General features: G+C 41.6%; 1 protein-coding gene across 3 annotated transcripts in view; it reads left to right on the forward strand.

Annotated features, from left to right (window-relative positions):
* grik2 (glutamate receptor, ionotropic, kainate 2) overlaps positions 1-13,643 on the forward strand; it is a 269,550-nt gene that overhangs the window by 228,221 nt on the left and 27,686 nt on the right. For all 3 annotated transcript variants that reach the window (XM_069171981.1, XM_069171980.1, XM_069171982.1), the window contains exon 15: positions 4,611-4,836. In XM_069171981.1, the coding sequence (XP_069028082.1) occupies positions 4,611-4,836 (226 nt within the window). The remainder of the gene's footprint in view (positions 1-4,610; positions 4,837-13,643) is intronic.

A 13,643-nucleotide genomic window follows, 5' to 3' on the forward strand; every position in this document is an offset into this window, starting at 1 on the left:
GGGAATGTCAATGTGTGTTTTCTGCATGAAATAGAAACAGAGTAGAATGCTGCGTAAATAGTTTGCGCTCTGAATGCTTATTAGATCGTCTTCACTGCTTAATAGATAAGACGTTTACACAAGAACCATGAACATTAACTCAGTTAAAGCAAAGTGTCAAATATGACCTGTTACAATCACAGCTTGTACATTTTAAAGCACCCTAAAGTGATTGCTGACATGTTTTTTAAGTGTGTCAAAGAGCAGGTCGGTCTGATACATGTCCAAATATTAACACAATATAAACACAAACAGCTCAGCATGAGTAAGAGGTAGAAACCTCCAAGTTTACTCAATTATAATAGTTTTGTTTAATTAGATTTAAAGATTCATTCATTCAAAATGATAAATTTAAAGAAACTAGGTAGTTGTGTTGAATTTTCAAGGCACATCAATAGGCGCATATAATAAATGTCGACAATGCTTCTAACTGTCCTCATTTAAGTCGTGCGTCCAGTCTTCTGCAGGATTAACCTGCTGACTGTAATTCCAACATAATAAACAACTCTGCGGTAGTTGGGGCATTCACACAGTCAGTTACAGTGACAAGCCCCTTTCTGTCCACCTGATGATGGCTTCAGTCTGTCCCACCAGTTCGTGTGGATCATGACTGAGACAGCGATCTTTGGTTTTGCTCACTTTGTGCTCACACATCACGCCTACATCTGTGTACTACACATCTGCCATAACTCGCTTATATGTTAGTAACCCAGCCTATATTATATCACGAGCCCTCACATCTCTAGTGCTGAGTGTACAGACTACATGGAAAGACTACTTCCAATTAGTAGTCATTTGTAGTACTGTGTAAGGCCAGTAATCGCCTCCATCGTGTCACGCACTTGATGTCCAACCGGGTATCACAGCAAAGCGTGAAATAGACACGCTGATCCACTACAGCAGAACGTGAGATAGCCACGGTTTGCCTGTTTAGGTGTAAAAACTACTACTACTTAGGAGAAAGAACAAGAAAAACAACTCCAGAAAAACCTCCTGGATTTGAACCTCATCGTGCCGTAAGCCAGTCAGCTCCTGCCTCCTAATACCGCCAAAAAAGATCCTTTGTTGCCTCTGTTGCGGGACCTCGGTCACGTGATCCCACATCACTTGAAATGAATGTGAGTGTAAGTTTCACGCTTTCAAAACGTGTAACTTTTGAAACACGACAAAGTCAAACACTAAACAGGGTAAGAGCTCTTCAGATTACAAAACTAATCTGTTTCCATTCCAGCTGCATTGTGAATGTGAGCCTTTAAAGTGCGGCTGTTACCTGAAAACTAGTTTGTTTATGTTGGAGATGAAGAGTGGCTGTACATATTTAAATAGAATTAAAGCCTCCTCTGAACTAACTATAACTGTAAAACTGCAACGTAGAAAAGAACAATCAAATAAATCAGATTATTGAATACAATATTAAAGAACTTTGATAGAATAGTTCAATATGTCCCAATACAAACTGGATGGAACAAAAAATATACTGACTATAGAGTTTAGGCCTTGCTGACCCTGACGTGTGTCCGCAGTATAGTGGATGATGAAAGCTTATCGATATCCAAAAAGGAAGGAATCTTTCCTCTGCAGACGACGAAGATTCACTCTGAATACTGCAAATTGGAGGCTCTGGCAGTCATGGAAGTGTTTGGGGATAATCATCTGGGGCCCATGAATATACATGCATATTTAATGGAAATCTGGCCAGAAGTGTCACAGGACCAAAATGTGAGGTGGATAAACTCAAATCCACCTTTAATTTCACCTTTAAAATACAATTTTAGAAGCCTTGTCTTCTGTCAGTATTGTCAGCGTTAATATACTAATATTTAGCTTTGGCAAATACAACTAAGATAAAATGTTATTGCTGTTGGGATTGTGTTCTCTGCCAACCATTTCCCCTTCCAGAATAAGGAATCTTTAGACTATGTGGAGGATGCTTTAATAAATCAAAATAACTTTGTGACCCGGGTTTCTTCCTGTGTCCCACATGTCGTTAGATCTAAACTACTGGAGCCCGAAACTCAAGTTAGGAATATTTCATATTCAGTGTAAGATGAAAATCAGTGGTGATTTTTTTTTAGCCATTGCTAGCAGCTCTAAGGAAGTCTATCGCTCCACTGATATGGATGCACAGTTTGGTGATCCTGTCACTTTTTCCTATTGATGATAGTTTTGGTTTTGAGTGAAATATCTTGCCATCTTTTATAATTTATTGCCAGGATTTGGTTAATTCACCATGTTGTTCTCTTGAACTTTCATCTAACTCCACCAGCAGATCAAAGTTTCCATCATCCAGTTTCATCTCAACACCTACGAGGCTGTCATAAAAGTTGGTCCAGATATTCAAGGTTCCCAGGCAGTAAATCCCAACAACTTTAGCAATGCTCTGGCTTTAGACATGTATTTTACGCTGAGGCTCAATTGTAATAAACTATATTTTTTTCTCCGTAATCAGTTATGCACATTTAATCTATCTATACGACTTTCTTATCCTTCCTGATCCTTTATGTCAGCCACTGAAAAAGATGCAAACACCATCCCACACGGATTTTTCATTTAGATAAAGGTCAAAAATTCTTAGCAAGTAGTGAGTTTGCATTTAAAAAAAATAAACCTCTCAATGTGAAATTCGGTCAGGGGCGGTGATAATTGACATAACTTTGAAATAAGCCTACTTCTAATTAAATCCTTTATGCCATTTCACAACAGTGACTTTACCAAATAAAAGATTTAGAACATTTTTGCCAACACAAATTTACAAAATGTAAAGAAAAGGCTGTTAGTTGTACCGTTTAGGAGATTTATAATGATCTTTCATTATGTTGTTTTTTTTTTTTTTTTTTTATGTTGTAGCCTTTACACACCTGAGTGACATCCCTGTATTGAAAGCGTATTTACTGATTAAAGGACCAGATGTCGTTTTACTCTCGATCATGAACATGTTTTAGTGTTTTCCAACCGTGCCGGTCTTCATGCCACTGTGCTGTTGGTGATATTGGGGATACTTGCAGTCAGTGAAGCCTGACAAAGTCTCCTGGATGAGTGAGGAAACATTTCTGTCCCTGAACTTTGGCTCCAGATTGAACTGATTGGAATATCTTGGTGCCACTACATGATATGTAGCAGTTAATACGGGGAAGATTCACCCAAGCAGCAACAGAGGATTACTCAGTCTCCACGGTGATGTAACTCAGGCTGATGGTGGTTTTGACTGACTCTTTTCTCCCCATCACTCCCCATCACTCACTCCTGCCAACATACAACTGAAGCCTGGACAGTGACTCCTAAAACTACAAACTACTAAAATGTGAATGTATGGATCTGAATACAGGAGGAGATTGTAAAGCCGTTACTTACCTGTGGCCACTTGAGTGTGATGAGGGGATTAAGCAGAGGTTCCAGCAGATCCTGGAAAAGAGGACAGCTGTCCTTAACAGAGGCTAGCAGATGAAAACTTTATCAGGCAGGTGATGACTTAAGAAGATCAGACAGCAGAGAGCATTTTAGGGGGCTGGTATTTTAATTATTGAATGTGCTCGGATATTCTGATTTCCTAAACTAAAAGGATGTGACGTAGGCTGCGATGCTATTGACGGATTATTTTTGCACTTGTTTGATGTTTTTGCTTTGGCAGCTTTTTATCGTGTACAGCAGTTGTGCTTTGAAGATCTCTCATTCCCTCGTATGGTTTAAGTGCAATCAGCCCTGAATCCCCGCGTGGAGGCTCTGAGGAGCCCACCTCGGCTCGCTGCCTGACTGAGAGTGGAGGTGGTTATCTGACTCTCCGTGTATTCACAGCCACTGCTCTCGCCTTATCAGCAGTCTGAAGCGTGCATGCTCAATCGCCTGATTTGTCAAGGGTGACTCCAAAAGATTCTGATAGGCACTCCGCAAATCACCCAGTTGATCTAAAATATCGACCAGCCACAAAAAGTCATTACACACAATAATGGCGGGCAGGACCTTGAAGATGTGACTTAATTAGGTTTCAAATGGCTTCAAAAATGCCTTCAAATCTGCTCCCCTGGAGAGTAATGTGGTCCTGGATTTTTCCTCAGTGATTACAGGTGTAGAGAGGAAGGCGCACAGCTACTGACAATGCCGCTGCTGCTTCAACCTATCGGTGATAGCAGCAGCACAGACATGAGAGATGCACATCATGGTCATACAAATTCACACCCTGCTGCTGTTTAGCATGCTCGTCTGCTTCAGCCTATATTCTCCTCATAAACAATGATGACTGAGGCAGACTGAGAGCTTACAATGCAGTTAGAGAAGCAAAAGGTTCTGCTGAAGCAAATGAAATGTCTTTCTTATGAAATTTGAAAAGTAATTGAACATAAATGCTGCTGCAGACCTTGACGGAACTGCGTCCTCTAGCAGTATTCAAATGAGTGATGTGAATGTCTGTCATTGTTTCCTTAAGTCTCTCAGAAACATCATAATTCGTCATAAACCTCCAACCAAGTTTTTCACAATCATTGAAACGTATACAACCTTTTCCATCAGAAATATGTCATTATGTCATTTTTGATTGTTCAGTGGAATGCAGCTGAGATTTATTTTCCTCCTCACAGAAAACCAAGATCTCCACGTACGATAAGATGTGGGAGTTCATGAGCAGTCGGCGGCACTCCGTGATGGTGAAGAACATGGAGGAAGGCATTCACCGCGTGCTCACCTCAGACTACGCCTTCCTCATGGAGTCCACCACCATCGAGTTCGTCACGCAACGCAACTGCAACCTCACACAGATCGGAGGCCTCATCGACTCCAAAGCGTACGGAGTCGGCACCCCCATGGGTACGTAGGACACAGTTATTTACTATGTCCGGCTGCAGGGGAAACCTGAGCTGTTAGGACTGTACTGTACTGAGAAAACGACAGGCTAGCAGAGTTAGTGCAGAGTGAAATGTGAAAATGAAATGTTGGAATGAATGACATAAAGATGTGGTCTTCTTCTCTGCTTCCTCTTGAATTGTTCTTCCTGTTGGCTCTTCACTTGCGGTTTTAAAGCTTGAGGCACATTTGAGGCATTTGTAGCTTTATGTATATACATCACAGACTGGATATAAAAGTGTTCGTAGCTTCCAGGTCTGAAAAATGGTTCTGATGCAGAAGTGTCTCCAGCTGCAATACCAGCGAGTGCCACTAGAGGTCGGCTCCAAAAAGCCTCCGGCTCCATAGACTCCCATTCAAGTTCTCTCATCAAATCTATAGTGAATCAAATGTGTCCATCAGTTATCTCGGTGTTGTTAGCTAAAGTCACTCCTTCTTATTAGTTTTCTGGAGGTCCATCTGAAAATAATCCCTCATTCATTAGAAAAGAAGATTCAAGAAGACCTGGTTTTGGGGGCGTGTCAGTTTGTGCATTTTAACCGTGTTTTTATTTTTCGGTGCTTCACCAGATGACTTGGTGAAACGTGTACCATCCTGTATCATCCTGCCTTGATATGTAGTCTATTGTTGCACATAAATTCAGTTTAAACTGTATCTACATCCCTGAGGGGAACCATGTGGAGGAATACTTAGCGTGGTTTTGTCCGGCAAGCGGAAGGAGTGTTACATAAAGAGAGGGATGAACAGGGAGGGGGCACAGGACACGTTGTGTGTGTGTGTGTGTGTGTGTGTGTGTGTGTGTGTGTGTGTGTGTGTGTGTGTGTGTGTGTGTGTGTGTGTGTGTGTGTGTGTGTGCGTGCGTGCGTGTGTAGAGGTGCAACATTTGATCACGAGGCTCAGCAGCAGATTGTCATAATCTTGTTACAAACGCAGTGAGATGGAAAACTCTGGTTAAGTACCTGCAAAATCACAACTGGCAGGTAACTTAAAATGCTGACCTCATAGAAAAGGCTGGATCACATTCACTCAGAGAGGACTGTGACGTAGTCCAGTAACACTCGGCTTGACGGAGTGCGCAAAAGACACCTGTCATGAGCATGAAGGACTCTTTATGACTGATGTCATTAAGTTGAATTGAATCAATTATGTAATTTTTATTCTAAATTGATTTTGTTTAAGGTATCTTTGTTGTGACGAATTAACCACAACCAAAACAACATAACCTGACCTTTAGAAACTTCACACAATTACATAGTTGCTCTAAAAAAACAGCTTTGTATTTTATGAAAACAGCTCGTCACAGTAGTTTTTCAGCAAATGTTACTCAACCAGGAGGAAACTGTTTTTTTTTGCACTGCATTAATTCCCACTTTGCCCTCGTGAGTGTTTCTAGCAGGTGTGTATGTGGAACTGAGACAAAACAAACTGCAGTGTGTGTGTGTGTTACAGGATGTTAACCGGTTCAACATGTTAACCAGCTGTTGTGAGTTCTTCATTGTTCTGTGAGGAGCCATGTTGTTATCAGAATCTGTGCATTGTTGGTTTGGGTTTTTCTAGCATTTGATTATAGTGAAATAAACAATATGACCATATTCATAGACTAAATGCGGTTTGGGTTGTTTTACAGTTTTACAGCATCATAAATATTCCCTCTTTGTCACGATGTGGCTTTACCTTAAATAATTTCTGCTTGAGGTCGACTCCTCTGTGAAGTATTGTGTTGGCACTGAGTGCAATATTTAAAAGTGATTCTGTTTGTTTATAGCTGCCTCATTCCATCACATGATGAAACAGAAATATTCAGCATGTCCCAAAATTCAACCCAACACATTTGGTATTTATTAAAACTTAGAATTTATCTGTTGTCTATCAGCGATTCATCCAAAAGTCCTCAGTGTGGGCGTTCAGAACATGTCCGTCCAGGGAGGACAGATGATGTCCAGTCGCTGTATCCTCCGACTGAATCAGGGAAGTGTCCTCTGGGACGGTGAGCGTTGCCAAGGTCGTTCTCTCTGTTTGTGTATGCTCAAACAGTGGTCACCCACTGAAGGTAATTTGAGTGACTGTTTAGCTGTGTGTGAAAACACTGGAGTTCGGCTGTATTTGCTTTGGCTGATTGCATTTTCTGACTGCTGTGCTGCTTTTCAAGCTCTGCTGCGGTTTGTGTGTGTGTGTTCCTTAAATAACTGTATACTTGAAACAGATTGAATATATTTCCTGCTGTTTGTGGCTGTTTTTAGATTAATGTATTCATGTTAACTGTCTCGGTGAAAAAGAGGAGGCTGAGGAGGGTGAATGAAAGGAAAGTGAGTGTGGTGTGTGGCAGCTTGTGCGCTGCAGTGATTGTCCGTACTGAAGGAAGCATCATTACTCCCTGGTGACACATTCACATGCAGTCAGAACAAGGTATTTAAATTGCTAATCCTACCCTTTTAGTACCTTTACCATATGTAGCTCGTATTCCCATACAGCCAGGCCATTTAGCATACTGTATATGTCACTGAGTTAAACAGAGAGGAGGTGTCGGCCTGCATTAGTGCCGGGCCCTGACAGAACCACGGCGCTCAGCCCCTTAGCAGCTCCCTCAGCTCTGTAATGGACGGACTCAGAACACCTTCCGCTCGTAGCTCATTTTAATGGTGTGTTTACTGCACTATGCCTCTCCGGGAAAATCCTCTCGATTCTCAGAACAATACTCAGGAGACACCCACATGTTTATGTTTTAAAATGGATAACTTTTGCTTTATTCACACTGAGCGTCCACACGACTCCGGCAACTTTGAACCCCTAAAACGGACACTTCTGAAAAATGGTTCTGAGCCCGTTTCAGTTTGAGAACTCAGGTTGTGTTGTTGGCTTAATGGAGGATAATGCAGACTTCTGAATACAGTGAAGTGGACACACACATTCACTTCCTGATTAAGTCTCATCAGTTATGACCGTCAACTTTATATAAAAGTGTTCGTAGCTTCCAGGTCTGAAAAATGAGGCCGATGCAGAAGTGTATTAAACTGCAATACCACCGGGTGCCACTAGAGGTCGGCTCCAAAAAGCCTCTGGCTCCATAGACTCCCATTCAACTTCTCTCATCAAATCCAAAGTGAATAAAAAGTGTCCATCAGTTATCTCGGTGTTGTTAGCTAAAGTCACTCCTTCTTATTAGTTTTCTGGAGGTCCATCTGAAAATAATCCCTCATTCATTAGAAAAGAAGATTCAAGAAGACCTGTTTTTGGGGGCGTGTCTGTTTGATTGACAGGCCTGTGGTGCAGTCAGGTTACAGCTATCGGTGGGCGGGGCGTAGTATCATAGTAAGATGGTGACGGACAGAATCTGAACTGGAGGCTTCATAACGTTCACAAACCAACGATGACATCACTCGTGACGTATCCCTCTGGGATTCGTCACCTTTATCACGACTGATTTCATCAGCTTTGACTACAGTGGTTAGACCTGGATAACAAATAGCAGGTGTTGCTGACCTTGTCATCTCTGCAAGCAGCTGATGTGCAGTTAAATGCTGCATTTTAGAACGTGACCAATGCCTACTTAGTATGTGTGACAATTGTTCTTCCTTATCTTGCCTGTTTTTACCGGCACCTGGTTGTAATACGTTACTCCCGTCAGAAGGTGGCGGTAATTGACCTAAAAGCTGTCTGCCAGCTGCCATTAAACAATGAGGGGAAGAAGAACATGCTGCTGCCAGTCGTGGAGCTCTGAGATTAGATTTGAACAGCAGGAACATGCAAAAACAACTACAGCAGTCCAAAAGTTCTGAATAGAACTCCTTAAAAACATGAGAAGATGAGGTGCCGTCAAACTTTGGAGGTAACGTTAGCATACAAGTCCACCACCGATAAACACCGACACTGGAGTGAAACATCGAGCAGACGATACAGCCACTGATCAATAATCAATGACCAGACGAAGTGAGTTTGATGACCCTCATCTCAAAGATGAAAGTAAGGACAACCTCATCAGGTCTGTCCAAGGCGACGCTTTTACAGGTTGGATGGCACTTGTTGAGCCAAGTTAATCTCTATTTCTTTATGTGTGTGTGTGTGTGTGTGTGTGTGTGTGTGTGTGTGTGTGTGTGTGTGTGTGTGTGTGCGGTCGGCCGGTGGACACGGTTGTTATGTGTGAATTTCTAATAGTACATTTGCTTTAAGTGCTCACTGCTCTACCTACTACCTACATATACAGAAGGCCAGCTATCTTTAAGTCCCGTGTTCGGCCCTACATGGAGCGCCTGGTTGGGCGGGGCCAGGAAGAACGAGGGGCCTGATTGGATCATTTTATCAAGGACGTTTTTGAACGTGAGAAATGGGGACACAAGTTAGTGAAAAACTGTGTCCACATGTGGAGGAAATAATAACAGGAATGTATTACCTGAGTGACTCTGGAACACATTTGGACTGTCAGAACAAGTTGTTTCAGTCATCATACGACAGGTCTGTAAGTTCATCAGTCTTACTGAGTCCAGAATACATCACAAACCCACCGACTCCATCAGCAGAAGGGAAATATTCTTTAAATGTTGAAGCGTTGTGTGACTGTAAGTCCTGTTGTTTGGACGTTGTTGTTAACTGATATGTGATTTCAGGTGTTGGAAGGAGAGGTCTGAAATGTTGCTAAAACACACATGTGGAGATTTTTGAAATGAGAACATGTTAGTGTGCGTGGAGCCTCAGACAGACATGAAGTTCCATAATTCCTTTTTAGTAGTTTTGATTTTCTTCCAGAGAACTGTATGCAGTAGTTCCTAAAGTGAGCCCCAGAAAAGTCCCTGTTCTGATGGCGGTGTCAATTCATCTCTGATTCAAAGTGAATAAAAACAAAACAGTTTAGATAAAAATATATTTATTTTTCATCTCAGTGAATTAAATCTCTTGCATCTGCCTGAGTAATTTAATCATGAAAATCATCTGTGAACACAGACTGGATATAAAAGTGTTCGTAGCTTCCGGGTCTGAAAAATGAGGCAGATGCAGAAGTGTCTTAAGCTGCAATACCAGCGAGTGCCACTAGAGGTCGGCTCCATAAAGCCTCCGGCTCCATAGACTCCCATTCAACTTCTCTCATCAAATACAAAGTCAGTACGTAAGTGTTCTGTTTGTCATTCAATTCAATTCAATTCAATTCAATTCAATTCAATTCAATTCAATTCAATTCAATTCAACTTTATTTATATAGCGCCAAATCACAACACAGGTTATTTCATGGCACTTAACACATTAAAGTCCTTACAGCAAGACTTTACAATATTATACAGAGAAACCAACAATTCAACAATTCCCACATTCACTCTTCCAGATTAGTTTTCTGGAGGTCCATCTGAAAATAATCCGTCATTAAATAGAAAATAAGCTTAAAAAACAATTTGTTTTGGGGGGCATGTCTGTTTGATTGACAGGCCTGTGGATGGACACAATCTGAACAACATTAGTTTCCATCTCTTTCTCTCTTCTTTTGTTTTTAGCAGTATTTGCTGTCAGACATCCTCTGCGGTGGAGAGGAATTAGCCCCCAGAGGGATACTATATTTATGTGTCCTCAGCAGCTGAAGCATCCTCCTCTTTGTTGTTTTATTGTGAACATTTGTTGTGTTTTTTGACAGAGTGTGTGTGTTTCAGTGGGTCATTAGCTGTTCCTGTACAAACATCACAGGTTTTATCTGCAGCCTCTCTCCTGCTCTGTCCTGACTGTGGTCTCAGGAGGCGTCACATTACTCCGCATCCTCCCGATCTCGTTGTGTCTCTCCCTGATGACTATCAATCATCATTTAGCTTCATTAGGCCACATTCATCAAAGAGGGGGAAGGGGGAGAATGTTGTAGCTGCTTGGCAGCAGGCTTCTGTTCTTCTAGTCGTTTCTGCCGTGGCCCGAAGGGTTGTTCAGCTTCGCCTCATGATCAGGAAGAGGTCTGGATGTGTTTCTGTGAGACAGAAGATCTCCCTGACCTGCAGCTATACTTACCCCCCTCCCAGCCAGCAGCCCTCAACCCCACACCATCACTGCACCTCCTGAGAACACCCTGGGATGTCTGACAGATAAACATCTCACTCTGAATGAAAAGGCAGCAGGAACTTCAGTTGTCTGGAAGGTCTTGCACTGAAAACATCTAAGACTTTTTCCCGACTTACCATCTCACTTTTAATTATGTGGAAAAGAAGTCCAGTGACTGAGGACTTGGATGGAGGAGAAGAAAATAAGGAGTTATATTTTTTATTTTATAAATACTTTGATTTATGGTATACAATATAGGAAACGCTACATGATAAAACACAAGGTACATTATAGTGAGATTGCTGTTTATGTGGGTTTATATGGAAGAATAATATTGGTTATTTTTGAATAAAGTTCAGCTGAGTTGGACCGAGCTTTCCCTTTAAGAGGGTTTAGATTCAGCAGATACCTTCGCATCCAGTGAACAGGAAAGGTGCCAGTGGTCATTTGATGGTTGCAAAATGCTAATTTCTAAAGTAGAAAGAAATTAAAATGTGCAATTTATTAAAGCATAGAGTATGTATTATGTATGTTACCCAATGTAATGCCTCCTGCAGTTATGGATGAAACAATCTGGGTTAAAATGTCGTATAATGTGTGATTCTGGAGGGATTGCATGAAACTAATGTGCACAGGCCCATAAAAACGGATGGATGTGTATTTATGATTGCATGATTATGCACTTTTTATACACAATTATAACTATTTTATTGGGCTTCATCAAGCATCAACCAGCAGTGGCATCACCAGTGGATCTGACCGATCTGATTGGAAACCTGACGATACTACGTCCCGCCCACCGATAGCTGTAACCTGACTGCACCACAGGCCTGTCAATCAAACAGACACGCCCCCAAAAACAGGTCTTCTTGAATCTTCTTTTCTAATGAATGAGGGATTATTTTCAGATGGACCTCCAGAAAACTAATAAGAAGGAGTGACTTTAGCTAACAACACCGAGATAACTGATGGACACATTTTATTCACTTTGGATTTGATGAGAGAAGTTGAATGGGAGTCTATGGAGCCGGAGGCTTTTTGGAGACGACCTCTAGTGGCACTCGCTGGTATTGCAGCTTAACACACTTCAGCATCAGCCTTAGTTTTCAGACTTGGAAGTTACGTCCACTTTTATATAAAGTCTGTGGCTTTACTGTATGAAGGACATTTTATAAAGGTCAAGCCTTGATGAGCTCCGACACCTGTCAGACTCTGTTCAGACCGTTTATGGACAGACGTGCGATCAGAAAGCTTTTAAAGCAGAAGCTGCAATTTGTTTTCTTCTTGTTGCTTCTTTGTGCAGGAAATTTGCTCATTTTTCCTGACAGTCACATGATCTAGATAACGTGTATCTGCATTCAGTGGACGTTGTCAGTACTGAGACATAAAGTAATGGTACTCTGTTGGACAGTACTCAGTGAGTACTGACCCAGTTCAACAGCTACTTATGCACCAGATTGCATCTATTAGATTTATCAAATTAAGAAGTTATGGTAAGAAGAAAACCCAAATGGAGAGTGGCTGCATGATTTATTTATAGCACTGAATCTGCGATACTCTCCGGCTCCCTGAAATATAATCATTGTGAACACTTGAAATGTGAGCCAGATCTCTCAATGTATTACAGAAATAATAGAACTGCACTCGGCGGGCTAAAAATACACATCAGGCACCGCAAAGCATTTGAATTTCTCCTCTTTTCTTCTGTGAAAGACAATGCTTTAGTGATCGGTGGGCTATTACACCGCTTTGATCTGGCAGATTACATCTATGTGTCTTATTCCAGATTGAGCATTGGCCTGTCACTTCGCTTCCGTCTCTTCCCTGAATTGAAGGATTAGGCTCCTTTTCGCTGGGCTCACATTCAGAGTGCACAAATTAACATACATACATACAACCGCGGTGTATAGCAGAGACATATTCAGTGACAAGGATAACAACACATTCCTCCAATAATCAGCCAGCAGGCTCAGGAGAGAAACCTCTCTATGTTTCAGTAAGATTTGATTGATGTCACTTACAGTATATGCCACCTTGTTTATTAACACCGCGGTGTATAGCATCATATTGACATTCACATATTAGCGAAGTGAAAAAGGCGTTTTTTTCTTTATGTGAACAAATCTAATGGTGACTAATGAGTGTAAATAAAAAAATTAATACCTTTCCACGACAAGGAAGTACCTGAGAAACACCATCTCAAATTAAGAAATATAAATAGAACAAAACGCTATATAGGAGAAAGTCAATGCCGTGGGAAAAACAGAAAGATCAACAGATGACATCTAGAGAAGATGACGAGATATTAGGTGTAAAAAAAAGAAATTGGTCAATAACAAAACGTCGGAAAATAAAAGAGGAGGACGGTGGATGAGATCCTCCAACAAACACTGAGCAGCAGGTCCAGATCTTTCTGTGATGAGCAGCTGACTTGGTTTCATTCAGTGGGAACATTATGAACTGTGAACTCTGAGGGACACATTCAGGACCTGAGACAGAGACACATTCAAGACCTGGGACAGAGACACATTCGGGACCTCTGACAGAGACACATTCAGGACCTGGGACAGAGACACGTTCAGGACCTCTGACAGAGACACATTCAGGACCTGGGACAGAGACACATTCAGGACTTGGGACAGAGACACATTTTGGACCTGGGACAGAGACACATTCAGGACCTTGGATAGCTCCCCTGAAGAACAGGACTGATATCCCAGCAGTGATACCTACAGTACACTGTTAGCTGTAAATCATCATTCAGTTCA

This window comes from Embiotoca jacksoni, unplaced genomic scaffold, assembly GCF_022577435.1.
Source record: "Embiotoca jacksoni isolate LCO1_2020_lvr unplaced genomic scaffold, fEmbJac1.0.p SCAF_50, whole genome shotgun sequence".
NCBI classification, from domain to species: domain Eukaryota; kingdom Metazoa; phylum Chordata; class Actinopteri; family Embiotocidae; genus Embiotoca; species Embiotoca jacksoni.